Source organism: Hyla sarda, chromosome 4, assembly GCF_029499605.1.
Source record: "Hyla sarda isolate aHylSar1 chromosome 4, aHylSar1.hap1, whole genome shotgun sequence".
Classification (NCBI taxonomy): Eukaryota; Metazoa; Chordata; class Amphibia; order Anura; family Hylidae; genus Hyla; species Hyla sarda.
In genome coordinates, this window is record NC_079192.1 from 368,820,981 (window position 1) to 368,842,510 (window position 21,530).

The window sequence follows — 21,530 nt, forward strand, 5'->3', positions numbered from 1 at the left end:
ATTAACTTACTAGTGAGATAATTTACTGACCGATGTGTCATTATTTTTTTTTTGTAATGGGAATTCCCTATCTCTGGGCATGACAGTTTAACCCACTTACCTAAGGAAAAAAGTTACACGTGTGCACAGCATCTAGTAAGATGAGCTCAGTAACAATAAGATTCTTATCTACTTTAAATTCTTAGATGTAACAAGGTAGCAATGTTAATTAGGGCTTACATGTAAATCCATCACAATAAAAAGACACATGGGGCATTTAATTGGAGGTACCGCCACAAATTTCAGCTGCAACTCTACCGCCATTTTTTTGAAAAAGCTTTAAAAATTGCATTGTTTTACAGTGAATTGCCCCAATTCTGAAAAATTGTTGTAAAGTTGCAGCAATAATTAGTGGTGGCAACACTAACTAAACATCTCCCATGTAAACACAGCCTTAAAGGGGTACTCTGGCTTTTGTACTCCATCTCTTTCCTTCCTTACTCCCAAGTCTTTATAACGGAGCTCCACTGCACCTCTGGGTTCTGTCACAAACCCGCTGAGCCAATCAGTGGCTAAGACAGGACATTGCTGTGACCACTGATGAGCAGGCTTGTGACATCACCAAGCCCAGAAGCCATTTACCTTGATGGCATGCACCCTGCAGGTGTTACTGTTACACTGGATCTACACACTGCTCAGCGCATTTACCCTTTAGCCTCATCCTATTAGAATAGTGTGTTCCTAGGAGTGCTCTCCCCTACGCTCTTCTTTGATTGTATATACTATCAAGATCTATGCTGAGGAAATGTTGACCAGTTGCCCATAGCAACCAATCAGATTGCTTCTTTTATTTCTCAGAGGCCTTTTAAAAAATGGAAGAAGTTATCTGATTAGTTGCTATGGGCAACTTTTTCTCTTCACAAGTTTTGAAGAATCTCCTCCATTAACACTTTTATCTTTCTAAGATGAGGCTTCACCTCACAGACAGGCAGATAGATTGATGCAGACTGATAGGTAAACTGATTGATGGGGAGTGCCAAACTGGCAATTGCCTAGGGCCCACATTTCCTTTGCGCCACCCCCAAAGAATAAGCCTCGAGGAACAACTTGAATTTACAATTCACTACAGTAGACCAGTAGGGAACTTTAAATAAAAACTATCGAAAAATGGCAGGTGGTGGGTTTACTTTGATTGTTAGAGATGAGCACATTTTTGACAAATTTGATTCGGCCAATTCGCCAATTTTCCCCAAAAAATTTATTTGCAGCGAATTGCTATTAAAAACAGCTATTTCTGGCCTACAGATGGCCTCAATACGGGTGTAGAACACTTTGCCTTGCTGTAACATGCATAGGGAGTATGCTGGGTTAGTGAAATAATACTGTTATTCAGTATGACATGCAGATCAGAGGCGTCGCTATCAGAATCACTGTCGCAGGGCCGCACAATTACAGAGCCTGGAGGTGGCATCACATGAGGAGACCATATAGTGGCTGAAGGACCCAGCGAAGAGGTGGCTGAAGCATGAGAAGACCATATAGTGGCTGAATGACACAGCGTGAAGGTGGCAGCAGCATGAGGAGACCATATAGTGGCTAAATAAAAAGCCTGGAGTTGCCGGCAGCATGAGGAGACCATATAGTGGCTGAATGACACAGGTTGGAGGTGGCTGCAGCATGAGAAGACCACATAGTGTCTCAATGACACAGCCTGGAGTTGGCCACAGCAGATAGTGGCTGAATGACACAGCCTGGAGGTGGCGGAAGCATGAGGAGACCATATAGTGCATGAATGACACAGCATGGAGGTGGCGGCAGCATGAGGAGAACATAGATGGCTGAATGATACACCCCGGAGTTGGAAGCAGCATGATGAGACCATATAGTGGCTTAATGACACAGCCTGAAGTTGGCAGCAGTATGAGGAGAACAGATAGTGGCTGAATGACACAGCCTGGAGTTGGCAGCAGCATGAGGAGAACATATGGTGGCAGTATGAGACAGCCTGAAGCTGGCATCAGCATGAGGAGAACATATGGTGGCAGAATTAGACAGACTGGAGCTGGAAGCAGCAGCTTCAGAAGTCCTGAAAGTGACCCGGTGACAGAGTGGTGCGGTGGGTGGCAATGCCAGTACCCGTGACAAAGGTGGGTGAAAAAAGGAGAACCCGGCATCAGATGTGTGGCATCATGCGGGTGGCAGGATCAGAATAGTAGCGTAGGCAGAAGAAAACGGTCTCTTTTGTAAAAGTGTTAGTGTGCACAAGTAAGTATTGAAAATATGCATTACGTAAAACGTAACTTTTAGCAATATGCTTAGAATAAAATATATGGACCCCAATTTTTTTTTTTAAGTCAAACAAAAGGACAGGTGTGCAAAAAACACCATGTGCCACCTACACCACCAAGTATTGATGTGATGCAAAGACCTCTAAAAGGTGGAAGGGAACAAGGTATGGTCCATTGTAACTGGTGAGGGTAAAAACTTCCCCTGTAAGGCCCTACTCTCGCATTATTAATTCCCTTCTTGGAAAGTGTTACTAACCCTAAAATGGGCGGCCCCACACAGGAACCTCTCCCTATTTCCACCTTCAAGCACTGCCATTTCCCAGGGTTTTTAGGTGGAAATAGGGATTGGTTCCTGTGTGGGGCCGCCCTTTTTAAGATGAGTAACACTTTCGTCGAGAAGTTGGAAGGCAACAACGTATTGTCCATTGTTGCCGGGGGGGTGTAAAAACTTCCCCTGTAAGGCCCTACTCTTGCCCTATTAATTTCCTTCTTGGCCACACAGGAAACTCTCTATTTCCACCTAAAAACCCTGGGAATTAATAATGTGAGAGTAGGGCCTTAAAGGGGAAGTTTTTACCCACACCGGTTACAATGGACCATACATTGTTCCCTTGCATAACATCAATACATGGTGGTGTAGGTAGCACATGGTGTTTTTTGCATACCTTTCCATTTGTTAGATTTAAAAAAAAAAATTTTTAGTGAATATATTTTTTCCTAAGCATATTATTAAAAGTTACATTTTACGTAATGCATGTCCTCAATACTTACTTGTGATCTGATGTGGAGGAATGTCTGTAACTGAGGAGCAGCGCCTTAAATAAGTTTAGCACTATACATATTTGTGAAGTGTTGGTGTGGCACCATGGTCAATCTACTCTGATGCATCAGGCATTGGTGGGTGGAAATCCTGGCTGATCCATGCATGATACATCTTCACAAAGGTCAGTCTCTCCACATATTTCGTGGACAGACGAGTTCTCCTTGCATTTACTATGGCCCCCGCCACACTAAAGACGCGCTCTGATGGCACACTACTGGCCGGGCAGGACAGCTTTTCCAGGGCAAACTCTGCTAATTGCAGCCACAAATAAAGTTTGGCTGCCCAGAAGTCCAGCGGATCTTCAAGGTGCGTTGGCATGGTCATGTCAAGGTATACCATCACCTGCTGATTCAGTTCCTGCTCCAGATCTACCTGCTGCTGATGAGTTGCTTCACTGTGCGGGTGAAGAAAGCTACTCATCAGTGACTGTAGACTCAGGCTGCTGCTGATGGAGCTGGTACTTCTCCTCTTTGCACATCCTGGCACTTCTCTGCCTGACATACTTAGTGCATATATGAGAGGAGTACAATACGCTCCACTATGCTTAAAACAGTATTTGTCCAATAAACCAGCAGGTGTGTACTTTTGGCTGGCCTTTCACAGTATTTAGACCCTTAAGTCTTTAACAGGAACAAAATAGTACACCACTTCACTTAGATGTACGTATGTGGTATGCACTTATGAGGGGAGGACAATGCGCTCCAGTACGCTTAAAACAATATTTGTCTACAACACCAGCAGGTGTGTAAATTTGCCTGGCCTTTCACAATATCTAGGCCCATAAGACTTTAACAGGAACAAAAGGGTACACCACTTAGATGTACGCACAGGTTACACTTAATAGAGGACAAAATGCTTTTAGAGCTCTGCTCACCCTAACTGGCTGGCTACTATTAGCTTTTTAGTTGTTGTACACACACCAGTGCTTCAGCATACAATCGCTGTGCACTACACCCAAAATTGCACTTTCTCTCTCAATCTCACTCCCTTCGCTATCAGTGCGTTTAGGTTGGATTTGGGCTTGAGGTGAATCGCTGCTGTAGAAAAGCTTTTCTGTGCAACAAACTCTTCTCTCTGTCCCTCTCTGCATTATAATGTGCAGATGACTGGGAGGTGAATCACTGCTGCAAAAATGCTTTTCTGTGCAACACACACTGGTTTCTGTCCCTCTCTCTTTCTCTCTCTGCAATAAAAGGCTGAAGTGACTGGCCGCAAGATGGCTGCCGATTATATAGGGCTGTGACATCACAGGGGTGGCTAGCTGCATGTAATTCAGGGTCATCCCGCCAACCCTTGTTCCCTCCTTCCCAGGATTCCTTGCCCCATGTCCTCACATGTGGATCTGCCATTTTAGATGCCCTGGAGCCTGGACCGCACTAAATGGAGTTTAATGAAGCGATTTGCAGCGATATTCGCATTTGTTGCTAATCAAATGTTTCCTGAAATTCATAACGAATTTGGATTTGTCAGATTTGATTTGCACATCCCGAATGATTGTTTATGGCTAATTTTGTAACCAACCCATAGATACCTACACTGCAAAGAAAAAAAACAAGGATATATTGATGAATGAAAAGTAAAACCTTTAACCAGAATCCTTAATAAAAAGGATCGACACCTGACCCTCATTATAATATGAATATCTCTGGTTTCTGTTTGTCCAGTTTTGTTTTGACAGTCTCCGGTTACTGCATTAAGTGCTTTATTAAGTCAAAATAGCTTCTTTTTTAAATGAAAAACACCCAAATTCTTTAACAAGAGGTTTTCTGAATGCATTAAAATTTTAACATGGTTTAATATTTATCCAGTAGTATAACTTTAATAACTTTTTTAGATTTCAAGAAAAATCTCCTTATCCAAAGCTACTGTATTCAGGTTATTTTTTGGTGGTACATTTTATATACTATAAAAAGTAAAAGATAATTAGCTATAGTAAAATATTGTAGCATAATACTGTATGTATGTTTGTGTATATATAATATACCGAAAATATAGTTAACCTTTAAAACTGTGTCATGCTTGATTGTTCTGGGAATCTGAGTTTTTTGTTAATATACAATCCTTGGTACAAAGTACAGTATCACATATACACTCTTCCAGTATCCTAAACAGTAAAGAGTTCATAGACTTCTGTATTGTGCTTATCGTATGCAGGCACATGGCACTCTGCCATTTCATTGTCTTAATGCAAGTGAGCTGTGACTGCTTCTCAGCATACTAGTCAGGTGAGCGGTTCATCACTGTGATTAAAGTAAACCGGCTCTAGGACCCAGAGGAAGCCATCCTGCTCTAGGAATAACTGGTTTATAGTGTGACACACAAGTAGCTGCTGTGACGTCTACAATCAACAGGTGTACTTTGAAAGAAGTTAAGAAAGGAAATAGTCTGCTGGAGTTAACCGCACATGAAGGACCTACTTAGATGTCTTGGGATTTTGCTTCAGTAGTCTTATTGTAAATAAGCCAAGGAAACCAGGATTATCCATTACAGTGTCAGTATGAGCCAGGATTCTGCTTCTTATCCCGGTCTAGGAAGACATTGAGTAAAGTTTTCTTTTTCTTTCCAAACTCATTTGGACCAATGGCTTCGATTACTACAGAGATCTGGGAGAGAGTTATGAGGGGAAGGCGGAAAAAAGAAGCTGGTAAACGAATTATCAAATCCAACCTGCTTTTTCAAGGTTCAAAATGGAAGGAGAATCCCAACAGTGTTTACCAGACCAATAATATTAAGACAACCAAGTATACTTTCCTTTCTTTCCTTCCCAAGAACCTTTTTGAACAGTTCCATCGCTTTGCAAATATGTACTTTGTACTTTTAGCGGCACTTAATTTTGTACCAGTGGTCAACGCGTTTCAACCCGCTATAGCCATCATTCCAATTTGTATTATTTTGGCTATTACGGCAATTAAGGATATATGGGAGGACTTCAGGAGGTACAAGTCAGACAAGGAGATCAATAACATGCTGTGCATGGTATACTGCAGGTAAATATAAAGATTATATTCAGTTTTGGATTTATATTAGCGAAGAGATTGGCCCATGGCAGTAATATTTTAATGTGGCGAATTATTATTTTAAAGTTTGTTTTTTTCTTTTGTTTAATGCTAGTAAATTGTGTGTTTCTTTAATAACTGATATTAGATACATCCTGTACTTCCAAAACCTATTCAGAGATAACTTATAGTAACATACATGAAGGACGGGATCTTGCATTACAAAGATAAATATTAGATCCCTTCTAGGTTCTATCTGACCACACTACCCTCCTAGCTACAAATTTCAGAAGGTTCTGATTTCCCTTTTCTAGTTTTATGACCACATTTCCACATCTTCATGTGGGTTCTTATCTTTCATTAAAAATTATTGAGACCAACCTAAACCCTAAAGAAACCCCATATAAGTCACATGGCTTGCTTCTATGGTATGTACATCCCCTTGTCTTCAAGTAAATATGTACCTTATAGGACATTGGTTAGGTTATGGATGTAAAATAGTAAGACATTTATAGATAATCAATGATTTCTGTAATATAAATTGTATGTCCATGGATTCTGTAGGCCCTAGTCCATCACTCGTGCCTACAGAGAAAATGTAATAGTGCCATATCCTTTGGTGATTCGTTCACGGACACTATGTTGGCTCATTGTATGAGTGGAAGCCCTAAATCCTGTAGCATGGTCCATTGTGAGTTGACTGTTATATAAAATGTTGTATAACTATGTAACACTTTATAAGGCCCTTTTAATGAGCGTAATATGGCTGCAAGTACCAGCCTGATCATAAGTCAAATAACCCTAACTTGGTATCTTGGATGCTTTTAGTTTGGGTCAATGTTTAGGCCAGAACTTTCAGCCTTTATATGAGTGCAAAGATGTTCCATATCTTAAAATGGACTATATGTAAGTTTCACTATTACATTAAAGATTTAAAAAAATATTTTATGTAGCTATATCTACAGTAGCTGCAATGACTGTAAGGTTGTTTCTGTGTCCTCACAGAGAAGCTGTTGCTAAATGACACATAACACAAACACATGAACTTGTACGAGTCATAGTAGATTGTCCAGTAACTGCACGGTCTGGTTCATTTCACACTCCATCATAAACTTAAACTATTAGCAGAAATGTCAAATATTCCAGGTAAACACTTAACTCATAACTAACTAACTCAGAGTAAAACATCTTGATGGTCATGTAAATGCAACATAATACACGGGGGTGGGTTATATACAGTCCCTGACCGGGTGATTTCGTTTTAGAGGTTCTAAAAGTATAATATTTATGATGACAGAAAATATACAATTTAGCATGAGTGCTATTATCCTATTGTGCCCCATCTTATAGCTTTACTGAACCAAGCTTATATAGCCAGAAAATGCTAAGGTCATGTGAGATTGGTATAGTATAACTGTAGATATGAACAAAGAGAAATAAAGATGGCACTCACCACATACAGGGTGACAGCTGTATTTATTTGATGACCGGCAGATTACAGCATGGGGAGAAGGGACGTACACGCTCTTGGCGTCCCTCCTCCCCATGCTGTAATCTGCCGGTCATCCAATAAATACAGCTGTCACCCTGTATGTGGTGAGTGCCAATCTCGATTTCTCTTTGGTCATATCTATTTCTGCACGCCGGATTGAGCACCCCGCTATAGGTGCATTGAGCTGTGCCGAGCCCTCTTCCTCTGCAAGATTTGATAACTGTAGATATGTCTGAGACTTAGGGCGCCTATCCCCAAAATTAAATTGTACATTTTACGAAAACTCAAAACCATAAATACTTTAAACAGGTCCCAGTACTCTGCAAAAGGCCAAATCTAAATGTCCAAGTTTAAAAGACGCTAAATTGGTAATTCCCATCCCTTGGTGAGGCGTAAAGGTGGCCATACACCTTTAATAGCTGTTATCCCACAGCTATCTCTCCTGATCTACCCATACACATGAACATTTGGCACCACTGAACATTCATGTGTTCTCAATTGAGAGACAACACATGGACACTTTGTACATAACTTTTTTGTAAGCCAAAGAGAGTGCAATGGAAAAAATTGTATCTTTCCAATGTTTTGGACCCACTGCTGGTTTTGGCTTACAAATACTGACTGAAATACTGCTGTGTGAACGTGGCCATATGATAACCGATTTGGCAATGTGTGTTGGCTGCTTCCAAGCCTAAAACCACATTCAGTAAATATTTGCATGTGGTTTTCTGTCTGGTAATGAACTTTCCCTTAAACTTCCCACAATATAGTTACAGTATGATTGGAAAGAATATATGTTTCTCAAGTTCTAAAAAGTGTACCAAATAACTATCTATAATATTGCGACAGTACATGTATAAATTTTTTGTCAAAACATTCCTCTATGCTGCTATTCTACTCTTCAAGACAAGACTTCTAGTTTATGTTTTGGCTTATTTGGTTGACCCAGTCTGCCGTAGGTCATTGGTTTCCTGATCATTGGGGCAGAATGCTCTTATGTTTCTTTGAGAATATGGTTGTTTGTACCTTATGTGTATGTAATATTCTGTTGACTACATTACATTGTTGGGCAATCAGTGTACATGTCATGGAGTGTAGTCTGGCAGGGCATGCTGAGAATTATAATTCAACGACATCTGGTGACTCTGAGCTCGCCTTCTGTATGATGATATGCGAGGAAGCATGTGCAAACGTAATAATCAGCTTGAACAATATTATCCTAGAAGACAATTATACGGAGAGTTCACTATTAATATATATGTTCTGTAAGTGGAATAGGAAATGACCCAGGCAAATCATCATCATCAATTTTAATAATTTATAATTGCTCATGTATTTGCTTCCCTGTAGATCTGGTGTATTGTCATCCTAGTTGTTTCATTGTTGGGTGAACATGTCATGTAAATGAATGTCTGAATTACTGCACTGCCACTTAGGGATCTACACATTAACCACTTAATTTCTCTGTAATTTAATTTATCTCTGATATGTGCAGTTTTCTGCTTCATTTCCCCAAACTGGGGGCTGTCCTGGTGTCTGCACGCTTATTATGATGTCTATATAGAAAGAGCAATGGGAATTTATATTAGAAAAAAATAAATATGGCAGTTTTGCCCACAGTAACTAGTCAGATAGCGGATGCGTGCATCAGTATTGTATGATCAATAATAAGCTGTTTGTAATAAGATGCAAATCTCCCAGTGACCCACAAACAGCAGCTGACAGAAGCCACACTGATCACTCTTAGGTGACAATATACAAGATATGTCTGCCTGTTTTAAACAGTGTTGGCTTTAGAATAGTTTTTTTTCTGTGGAAAAAGTCAACCTATCACTAGAAGATTTGTAGTTGCATGTAAATGTATATAGTATTCCTAAAGCATGTTGAGTTTCAGATTCTAGTGCTTTTTTTTTCTCCCCATATATAACACAAAATCAGAAGCATCTGGTTGCATATTTCTCCTCTCTTCCTATAAAAAATGCAAGCACACTTTACTGAACCGAGCATGCATGTGTATGGGGAAAACTGGGAGGCAAAACAAGGCACCTTTTTAATTTTCCTTGAGCTCAGCAAAAGAGCAAATGCTTTTCACTTTCAAACTTTTTTCTTTCTCTTCCTTTCTTTCTTCTTTTTTTTTTTTTTCTTCCCCCCCTTCTTTTTCCTCATTTTCCTCTTGTTCCTTTCTCTCTCTCTCCATTCAAATTTTTTATTTGTTTTTCTTCTCTCCATTTTTCCTTTCTCCACCTTTTTACTCATTCCTTCATCTCTTTTCCTCTTTTTCTACCTTTTTCTCTCTATCTCTTTTCTTTTCTACCTTTTTCTTTTCCTCCTCTCTCTTATTTACTTTTGCACTCTTCTTTCTTCTATCACGCTCCCTCATTACTTTTTCCGCTCCTCTCACTCTAATCAATTCTTCTATCTCTGTTCGCTGCCTTTGGCTATAATAGCTGATAAAGGGCCTGGGGCCAAGATCGGTGGAGTCCACCCCTGGCTCTATGATTAGACTATATTGATGGACTCCTATGTACAAAGATGATACAAAGAAATCATTATGGAATGTCTACAAACAGACACACGTCCTGATAGCGTGGTCTTTTAGATCCTTGTTATGGAGAATGCATTGCAAGATTCTACGGTCTGAAACAAATTAGCTTTATTCATTAACCCAGACAACCCCTTTAATTCTAATTAAAAATATGACTCCATATAAATCATTGAAATGTTGTTTACCAGTGTTTATCAGTGTTGATTTACAGCTTCATTAATACATAATTATAGATTTAAGCCCTCAAGGTCTGTGTACAGAATCTGAAAATAAAATTGTTACTTTCCACCAGCTGTACTTAAACATATCATGCTGATAAATACATGAGAAAGAGGCCGTTTACCGAGAAAATGCTCAGGAAAAATAAATAGGAAATTTGATAAGAACCTGCAAGTAACATTTCTACTTTCCCTCGTCTCAGGCTTCAAGTGTTTATGCTACCTGGAGCCGACTTGGTCTTATTAAACTCTGTAGAGAACACACCATTTCTGCAGATTCTTCTCTCTGCACAGCTTTTCCTACATTCTGCAACGTGACTTGTCTACAGTCTGTTGTTGCATGACCTTTTTATATATATATATAGAGAGAGAGAGAGAGAGAGAGAGAGAGAGAGAGAGAGAGAGAGAGAGATTGTTTATAAATAAATCCCTTTTTATATCTTTTTCAACTTTTCTTTCAAGGTCACATAAAGGCTCAGATAAAACTGTCAAATTTTCAGACAGTGGAAAATGCCCATAAAAGTGTCTTTACGGTGAAAAAACCTAATTGTTTTTAATATGTCCCTTTGTTGTCAATGGAGATTTGTCTATGGGTGCAACAGAGTTGATACAGTAGCTCAGACTGTTTGATAAATCTGGCAATTTACAGAGGCTGCATCAGTTTTATTTTTTATTTTTTAGACATAACAGAAATATGTCCAAAAATCATAACAAATGGGGTACAAATCATGTACAGTAAGGCTACGTTCACACTGCCGGCTGTCTCTGGCAGTGTGAAGCCCGTTATTTTAGGCTCAAGAAAAGCCAGAGAAAAAAGTGTGCTTGCACAATGGAGGGGGCGTGACATCATGTCCCCGTCTCGGAAGCCCGGTGGTTTCCGAAACTTCAGACACAGCTATGCATACCCATGCGGGCTGCTGCAGGGAGATCGCGGGGGTCCCAGCAGTGGGCCCCCTGCGATCAGACATCTTATGACCTATCCTTTAAATAGGGGATAAGATGTTTTTGCCCGGAATACCCCTTTAAGTTCAAGATAAGTAATGCAATATATTTACAAATTTACTCAACTTCTAATGTTAATTACATCTGTTTACGTAAACTGTAAAGTGGTATTCAAAGGTGAACATAGCCTATCTATCTTTAGGCTTAGCCAGAAAGATTGAGATAAATAAGGTTGAAAAGTAGTGGCCGCCGGTACAAAAAAGTTTGTGTCCAAAGTAGTCAAGAGACCCATTGTTTTTTATATGATGAACTTTTCCAAGAAGATATAAAGAACCATCTCCGCCTTCTAAAAACCCACAGTTATATAACCCTAGCATTAGCTAAATTAAAATGGTCACATAGGCAAATATTGTCCTTTTTTATTCTTTTTTTTAATTTTATAAATTATTATTTTTTTTTTGTAAAAGTAGTCTGGTATTTTACCTTATTAAAAATGTGTCCCATTCTTTCTAAATTCAAAAGGCTGCATTAAACCCCAGAAACCCAAGTAAAATTTATGCAAAAAAATGTAATATTTTTTGAGAGTATAACAGAGAGAAAACTTTAACTTTCAAATGTATAGAATATCTAGGGAAGTTCGTGTCCCTATTGATAATCCTTCTATATGATGACATGTGTATCCATGCTAAACACTTTTAATAGAAAGCCAGGATTAGCCTACAAAGCCTTTCTTAAAGACAAACCGTCTGCATAAACTGAAACAACAGCAGAAGATAAATAAATAGTTCGGATTAGTGGTCCTCCAACAAAAGGTATTTACAGATCAATAGTTCCCCTGAGTGCGTTGATCTACACAAGTAAAAACAATTAAGATACATTGGAGATCTTCAGGGAAAAGGCCTGTTTACAGACAATGATCTGCAGGTTTCTACTTTGATTCTTATTCTCCAGCAGTGGTGTCTGCCAAGTCCGCATTAACATGCTGCTTCAAAAAGATCTTAGATTCTTTTTTATTTTTAGTTATTTTATTATAAATGGGGAGCCAAAATGGGAAGACTACAAATGTTTTGTAAACCTATTGTAAGAACAGACCTGCAAATGTGTATGGAGGGTGGAAAAGAGAAGCGATATAATAGTTTGTATACATATGCTGTAAAAGCAACACAACTGTTGTCCTATTATGCATCTAGGAAACAATATATATTCAAGATGTGGATTGTCCAAGCCGCAGTTTGTTTGGGGTAGGGTTAGACTGGAGTGTAGTGTCTAGTGGATCCACTAATCTTCACACATTACAAGGTGTTTTAAGTTATTTGTGTGTGTGTGTGTGTATATATATATATATATATGTGTGTGTGTGTATATATATATATGTATATATATATATATATTAATAATAATCATTTATTATTATTCTTTTTCATATATTTAATTTTAACACTTAGATATATTTAACTGCCCTTATCAGTGGATATCTATACCCTAATACACTCTATGTATGAGACAAACTAATTTCGTAATTTCGATGTGTTTGAATATTATTCTATTCAGGTCATGTTTATTCCTATGCATATTTTAATTCACTAAGGTAAAGTACACTGACAGGTTAATGGGAAGACCTACATAAACTACCATCTTTATCTTATAAAAATATAAAGCTTCTATTAACTAGGGAGAACTTGTCACCTTGCAGGCATGCAGCAATGCATCAAAACTATCATGGTCACTTTGCTCAACAAGGGATATAAATCACATCTGAAAAACCTTGTAGATGTACACATTCTGTCTGCCAATCCTTGGTGTATAACACATTGGATTGACAACTTAATACAAATTATAGAGATAAAGCAGATATACATATAAATATATATATATATATATATATATATATATATATATATATATATATTTTAGTTGCTATTTTTCTACATTGATAAGTCAGTCACATTGTGGTCCATGTGACTGAATTATATTAGATGATTATACTTTAAATAATAAGTCTCATTTGTGTAAAATTACCACCTTAAATTGTATTCATATGAAACACAGATTCTGGCATTGCATTCTGGCCCCAATTGGTTTATAGCAGTATAGCGGTATAGCAGGCACATCACCTAGGCTTCTCTATAATTAAATGCATCTATAAATGTATAACATAATTCAAGGGTTATTACTGTCTCAGGCAATGTTATTCTTGAGCCAAGTACATGTCTGTCCATTACATGGCTAGGATAGATTTTTATGTGAAAAAACAAACAGACACAATATAACTTCGATTTACAATCAAAGTAGTAATTTGATACTAAAATACCTTATTTATCGGTGTATAACATTCAGTTTTTAATCTAAAATATGGAGTTGAATCCTTACCTCTGTGTTATATGCCAAAACTGTTTGTTATGGGCTGAAGTTTGTCGGTGTATAACACGGACCAGGGTTCGGTGGTGTATGCTGGTCCCCGAGGTGCTGCGCAGTCTTCCCCTGCACAGCTTTCTCGCGCGACTTCTCTAATGCCGGTAGCCGGATCATGACCTCACACACTGGCCCCGGTATCAGCATGAGTAATCGGCGGAAGAGAGGAACCACTAGTGTTGAGCGGCATAGGCAATATTCAAATTTGCACTATTTTGTGAATATATGGACGAATATTCGTCATATATTCTCAAATTTCGCATATTCGCAAAATTTACAGCCTTTTTTTTACCATTCACCATGAAATTCGCATGCGCATTCACCATAAAATTTGCATGCGCAATATCGCGTGATAAACGAGCTAAAAGAACGGAGGGATCAATGTGCGCGAATATTCGCATATGCGAATTTTCGGATGCCCACCAGTCTGACACAGTAAATAGTATTGGAGCCTTGTTTACACCACAAGCTGGAAGCAGGGAGGGATGATCACTGTGATGTGTACTGTGAAATTTTTTTTATATTTGTAATTGCGAATATTTAGCGCTCTATTTGCAATATTGCAAATATTCGTGCCCAACACTAGAACCAAGTAGGGAGTCTGGATGGGCCTCTCACTGTATAAAATATTAAATTAATGTGTATGTGTATGTCTGTCAGTGCTTTTGTTAGTACCATATTTGTGAGTGCCCTCAGTAATCTTAATTTTAACAAGGACATTTGATTACATTTTTTTTTTAAATAAATGACTTGGTAGTTCGGAACTTAATTTTGGAATAATAAATATTACTCCAACATTAGGTTTAGAGCTTACAAGTCATTAATTTTAATACACGGCAAAAAGACCCTTTGAAAACTGAAGAATTGATACAGATACTATATAAGAAAACTGTATAACCTTTCATTATACAAAGTATGACCTTTGTTGAAACTATAATACTACTTTATCGAAGTAAAGATATAAGATGGAGCACTCACCGGTTGTTGTTGCATTTTATTTCCTGTCACAAGTAAAGGATCGGCAAAGTTGGGAGACAAAGCAGCAGTGATGCAGCAGCCATTATGTACCATAAAAAAGTTCTTCCAACCTCAAGTGGAGGTCTGAAGAAGAACATTACTAAAGAAATAGCTGGCACCTATCCACGCTCCCCACTTTGCTGCTTAGTCTCTCCTCTGTGCCGATCATTTACTTATATGAAATAAAATGCAACAGGATATCAATAACAAATAAAAAATAGCTCCATCTTATTTCCTCACTTGGATATTGCTTATCTGTATTCTTATGTGAACTTTTAGATGTTGAGCACCCTATACCTGCGTATCCACAGGCCGATTGTTCTGTTTTCTATTCCTGGACCTCCTATAGAGCAATACTGACTGTTGACAGCCACGCTGTGCCTGGTTGTTTTAATTTCCTTCTTTGAATCTTGTAATACTACTTTTACTTATTTTATGTCTAGTATTCAAGGGACAGCATAATCCCTTAGTACTCTTTATTTCGGTATTTGTATTAAATATAAATGTGTTTAATACTGTGCTTAACACCCTGGATAATTGAAAATGCGTGAAGTCAAAGAAAAATTACCTTAGAAAAGATCATCTTTATAGGGGGACATTGTAAATGGAAGCAAAGTTTAAACACACTCAAGAAATCTCAATAGAATTAATTAAAGCAACTAGACACTCGCCTGTTCTAAAATAACAGGACAGACAGGGAAGTCTCTGCGGAAGTGAAATGAGGCGTACATGAGATCAAAAATAGTGCGATGTACACTAATGTATTGTTCTGGTAAAAAAAAAATGACACTTAATGCTTTTTATAGGTTCATTATTTCAGATAATTATGTTAATGTTAAAGAATTCTACCATTGCTTTTTAATCATTATTTCAGTTTTGTTATATCAATCCCAGCACAAATTGTTCGGTAAGTTAATTAGTCCATTTTAATTGGTATACTATTTTAGATAATTTTTATCTTGTTTCTTAAGGGGTTCTTGCATTTTGGCAACCTTTTTCAGCTGTCCTCTTTGGACATGTGAACTTCACATAAGGGGATCCTCCTCTTAGGACCCTTCTTACATGGTAGTCTATACGGTTGAATAGCCAGTATTGCAGTTAATGGTGTTTTTTACTCCCCGCTTTGATTGTGTCAACCAGTTTCCAAGTGAACCCAATCAGACATTTGGGAAATGCTTTGCAGTCAGCCCTGGGAGCCTAGAAAGGACACCCGTGCTATCTGGTTAGTGAGCCTACTCCTACGGCTTAGTAAGTGTAGCGATAACTATGCCTAAAAAAAAAAAGACAATTTCTGCCACATGTAAAGAAGTATGTAAAAACTTTTGGCTCCTCAAAACAGGAAGGCAAAAGTTAGCCGATCATTTAGGCCCTTTAAGGAGTGGTCTTTACTGTCATTTAGAAAATCTTTTGACGTGATGTGTTTTGAGTTGTTGGGGTCTCAGTGTTAAGATCCCAAATCCCCATAGCCATCCTCTCCAGCTCTTGACAGTTCCCAACGTGGACAGAGGTGTCAGCAGAGAGCACTGTGTTCAGACAGAAAATAACTATACAACTTCCTCTGTAGCATACAGAAGCTGATAGGTACTGGAAGGATTAAGATTTTTATATAAAGTAATCTACAAATCTGTATAACTTTCTGGGCCAGTTGATTAGAAACAAATTTGTTTTCCACTGGAGTACCCCTTTAATGATGTTAGGTTTTCTTGTTGCAGAACGTAGATTTTTTTATTTTATTTTTTTTTTACCTGCAGTGCCACTTTACTGGTGACGGGAGTAGAAGCCTAATGTATTCATGTGTTGCTTACTCCTTCCTCACACCACCGCCTGCCTGTAATGGACATATTTCCTCTTATAAATCTAATAGAGAAAAGCTGTCAATTAAAGGCAGTGGGTGGTGTGTGAGATGGCAATGTATAGCATGAATACATTGTGCTAGTCCAAAGTACAGCGCAACACTGGAGACAAATCAGATCCTGTTCTCACACAGTATAGACTAACGTAACCTGTCTTCGCTTTCATATTGCCTGTCCCCAGGAGCTTCCCACCACCTTGTTTGACAAATTTTTCCCTGTAGCCAAAGAGGGTTCTGTCAGCCAATACTGGTGGGGCTGGGAGAACTGGTCAGGACCCTCCAATGATTTGAGATTTGGGCAGCATAAGAGCGATGACAGGTTCCCTTTAATTTTTACATCCCTACTCACAGTGGGTTCACATTTAAAAAGTTTCACATCAAAAATTTCACATTTCGCATCAAAATTTTGGCGTGAAAAAGTTTACATCAGATATTCAAAGTGTTTTACATGATCTTTTCAAAGGGGTGAGAGTCCATTTTACATCACAAATTTTACACCAGCTTTTTGCTAATGTAGAAATCACAGAAATGTTTTGTTTTTTGAGGGGGAGGTGGGGAGGTGTTATTTAATCAATTATTGAAAAATAAATAATTATTGAAAAATGTTATTTAAATTTTTTATTTATTTTTTTAAACCCTGTTTTATTTATAAAGTCATCGCTTGTCTGAGTACTAGTAATCATGGAGTATTACATGAGCTGCTTCTGCCAGAATTTTCCAGGATGTCAAATTTTGCTCCAAAATCGGTAATCCTGGCGAAAAAAAAATCCAATATGGCAGCAACTAGAAAAAATTGGCACCAAATTTGGCAATTTTTGGCATGGAAAAAATAAACTAAAGGTGCACAAAAATGAACTCTCGCCTATTTTCATATTTTCAAAGCAGCACAAGAGACCTTTAAAATTTTGAGGAGAAAAAAAAAGGTATAATTAATATCGCTGGAACAGAATTTACGTTAGATTTTGAACATTTCCCCCCCAGAGTGTCTAGAGCAGAGGTCTCAAACTGTGGCCCTCCAGATGATGCAAAACTTTAACTCCCAGCATGCCGGACAGCCAACGGCTGTCCGGGCATGCTGGGAGTTGAAGTTTTGCAACTTCTGGAGGGACACAGATGGAGACCACTGCTCTAGAGCGATGAAGCTGTATCTTTAGGTCAGGCATCAGCTTCCTGCTAACAGGTTACCTTTAATGTCTTTATATGATAGAAAATAATATATCCTGTGATACATTTTAGTTTCTGCTTAACAAGAGTAATCATTTCCATTAATAATGACCTTGTGGAAAACACGTATGCTGCGCAAATGAAGTTTAAGTGAACGTCATAGAAAATCCTTGTTCGCAATTATTTTCTGATAATGCTGCCAGGTAGTATAGCAGGGCATTGGATAATTGGCCTCAGGGTGACAAAAGGGGATCCAATTTTTTGTTGCCTCAGCACTACAGATGCTCAATGTCATGCTAATAAATGCCAATATGTGAAAAATGGGTTTGGGTGCATAATAAGAGGATGTCGTTTAAACGTGCTATAATTTGTGTTGTTTCCCCTCGCTATCCTTCTTTAGCAATGTAATCGGTCTTAATGTGGTAATTACATTCAATGCTGTGGGATAAGATTATTAGATTAGAAGTGTTCACATAATATGCTTAATCAAATATAAAATGCTGTATTAAACAGATAAGCGCTACCGGCGGCTGTTTGTACGCTGCAAATATGCACAGTGGACCGCACATGCTGTATTTACCATTTATATTTATCAAAGGTACTGATGAAGGGCATCTCAGCCATGGCAACCAAATGAATGCGTTACATAATCATTGCCTCATCAAAGGACACAAACTAATAAACTATCCTCTGAGGGGAGGATAATACGCTCCACTACGCTTAAAACAGTATTTCTCAGCAGCAGGTGTGTACTTTTGGCTGGCCTTTCACAGTATCTAGGCCCTTAAGACTTTAACAGGAATAAAATTGTACACCACTTAGATGTGTGTATGTGGTTTGCACTTATGAGGGGAGTACAATCCGCTCCAGTACGCTTATAACAGTACTTGTCCACAACACAATCAGGTGTGTAATTTTGGCTCTCCTTTCACAGTAACCAGGCCCTTAAAGGGGTACTCCGCCCCTGGCATCTTATCCCCTATCCAAAGGATAGGGGATAAGATGTTAGATGGCCGCGGTCCCGCTGCTGGGGACCCCGGGGATCGCCACTGCGGCACCCCGCCATCATTACTGCACAGAGCGAGTTCGCTCTGTGCGTAATGACGGGCGATACAGGAGCCGGAGCAGCGTGACATCATGGCTCTGCCCCTCATGACATCACGGCCCGTCCCCTTAATGCAAGTCTATGGCAGACCGCCACGCCCCCTCCCATAGACTTGTATTGACGGGGGCGGGCCGTGACGTCATGAGGGGCGGAGCCGTGACGTAACGATGCTCCGGCCCTTGTATTGCCTGTCATTACGTGCAGAGCGATCTCACTCTGCTCAGTAATGATAGCGGGGTGCTGAAGCAGCAATCCCCGGGGTCCCCAGCAGCGGGACCCCGGCGATCTGACATCTTATCTCCTATCCTTTGGATAGGGGATAAGATGTCTAGGGGCGGAGTACCCCTTTAAGACATTAACAGGAATAAAATCGTACACCACTTAGATGTACACACAGGTTACACTTAATAGAGAACAATACGCTTTTAGTGCTCTGCTCACCCTAACTGGCTGGCTACTAGTAGCTTTTCAGTTGTTGTACACACCAGTGCTGCAGTACACAGTCGCTGTGTACTACACTCAAACTTGCACTTTCTTTCTCAATCTCACTCCCTTTCCTGTCAGTGCTTCTAGGCTGGATTTGGGCTTGAGGTGAATCACTGTTGTATAAAAGCTTTTCTGTGCAACAAACACTGCTCTCTGTCCTTCTCTCTCTGCAATAGAACACTGATGTGAGTGGCCACAAGATGGCTGCTGATTTATACAGGGTAGTGATATCACAGAGGCGGCTGGCTGCTGATAGGCTGCATGTGATTGAGGGTCATCCCGCCGACCCTTGTTCCTGCCTTCCCAGGATTCCTTGCCCCATGTCCTCACATGTGGTTCCGCCATTTTATATGTCCTGGAGCCTGGACACGCACTAAATGGAGCTTAATGAAGCAATTTTTTTTCCTGAAATTCATAACAAATTCGGATTTGACAGATTCGATTTGCTCATCCCTAAAAGCTATCAGTCAAGGCAGGAAAAAGTTGCCAAAATCTACCCCAAGGACTTGGGCAGCATGAAAGTGATGACAGGTACATGTTAATATTGGTTGAATAAGCCACCTATCCAAAATTTCTGGAGGCCCTAAAACTCCTCCCAGTGGCCGATGTTGGAGGAGAGAAGGATTAGGCAGTTGGATTTTAAGATGCCTTGCAGGGATGTCTGCATTTTTTAAGAAAGGCATCAAGGCATCTCTGTGCACCAATGTCATAAGACTCACATTGATGGGCTGAAACATAACTTGAAATTCCTGGGCCCCCTTAAAGGGGTACTCCGGTGGAATATATTTTTTTTATTAAATCAACTGGTGCCAGAAAGTTAAACAGATTTGTAAATTACTTCTATTAACCCCTTAAGGACGCAGCCCTTTTTCGCAATTCTGACCACCGTCGCTTTACGAATTAATAACTCGAAAACGCTTTTACCGAATATTCTGATATTGCTTTCTTCGTGATATATTCTACTTTATTTTGGTGGTAAATTTTTGGCATTATTTGCATCCTTTTTTGGTGAAAAATCCCAAAATTTCATGAAAATTTAGAAAATTTAGCATTTTTCTAACTTTGAAGCTCTCTATTAAGGAAAATGGATATTCCAAATAAATTTTATTTTTATTCACAAATACAATATGTCCACTTTATGTTGGCATCATAAAATGGACATATTTTTGCTTTTTGAAAAAATTAGAGGGCTTCAAAGTAGAACAGCAATTTTAAAAAATTTCATGAAAATTGCAAAATCTGAAGGGACAGATGTTACAGAACTACAACTCCCAGCATGCCTGGGAACTCTAGTCATGCTGAGAGTTGTAGTTTGGCAACATCTGGAGGGCTACCGTTTGGGCACCACTGTAACAGTGGTCTCCGAACTGTGACCCTCTAAATGTTGCAAAACTACAACTCCCAGCATGCCCAGGCAGCATTTGGCTGTCTGGGCATGCTGGGAGTTGCATTTTGGCCTTCCTAGTGATTGCCACAGTAAAGATCACTTTACTTTCACTTTCATTACCCCTGCCCCCATCCCCCCCCCCCAACGTGGTTTCCCTATCTGAGCCAGGATCCAGCAGTCTTCAGCGACGATCGGGGGTCCCCAACCCACTGTCCTGCCCTGCCATTGGTCAGAATCAGTTCTGACCAATGGCAGGGGATAGGAGGAGATCGCAGCACTGCAACCTCGCTCCTATCCCTCAGGATGATCAGGGCTGTCACTGACAGCTCCGATCATCCCTATTCACCAGAGACCCGATCAGCCCGGAATAGCAGAAAATCGCATGTCTGAATCGCAGACATGGGGGGGTCTCAGGACCCACCTCGGTGATGTGCAGGGATGCCTGCTGAATGATTTCAGCAGGCATCCCAGTCCGGTCCCCAACCGGCTAGCGGTGTGGACCGGAATTCCCACGGGCGTATGCATACGCCCCACGTCCTTAAGGACTCTGGATTTTTCGTGACATATTGTACTTTATATAAGTGGTGCATTTTTGTTGACACATGCAGAATTTTTTGTGAAAAACTCCTAAATATTGTGAAAACCTGGAAAATTTCTGGCAGTTTTTAAAAACATATTTTATTTATGGTGTTCACTGTGCGATAAAAGTGATGCTAAAATTATTCTGTGGGTCGGTACGATTATGGTGATACCCATGTTAAATAAGTTTTTATATTCTTTTTCCTTTTCTTAGCAAAATTCTCTTTTCCCTTTTTTGTGTTATC

The 21,530-nt window shown here is 39.4% G+C and overlaps 1 protein-coding gene across 3 annotated transcripts in view; it reads left to right on the forward strand.

Annotated features, from left to right (window-relative positions):
* Nucleotides 1-21,530, forward strand: part of ATP10B (ATPase phospholipid transporting 10B (putative)) — a 479,113-nt gene that overhangs the window by 375,411 nt on the left and 82,172 nt on the right. The window contains exon 1 of one of the 3 annotated variants that reach the window (XM_056516675.1): nt 5,471-6,077. The exons of the other annotated variants lie outside the window; for them this stretch is intronic. Coding sequence (XP_056372650.1) covers nt 5,671-6,077 — 407 coding nt within the window. The 5' untranslated portion in view covers nt 5,471-5,670. Of the gene's footprint in view, nt 1-5,470; nt 6,078-21,530 lie in introns of those variants that run through there. 3 annotated transcript variants of the gene reach the window in all.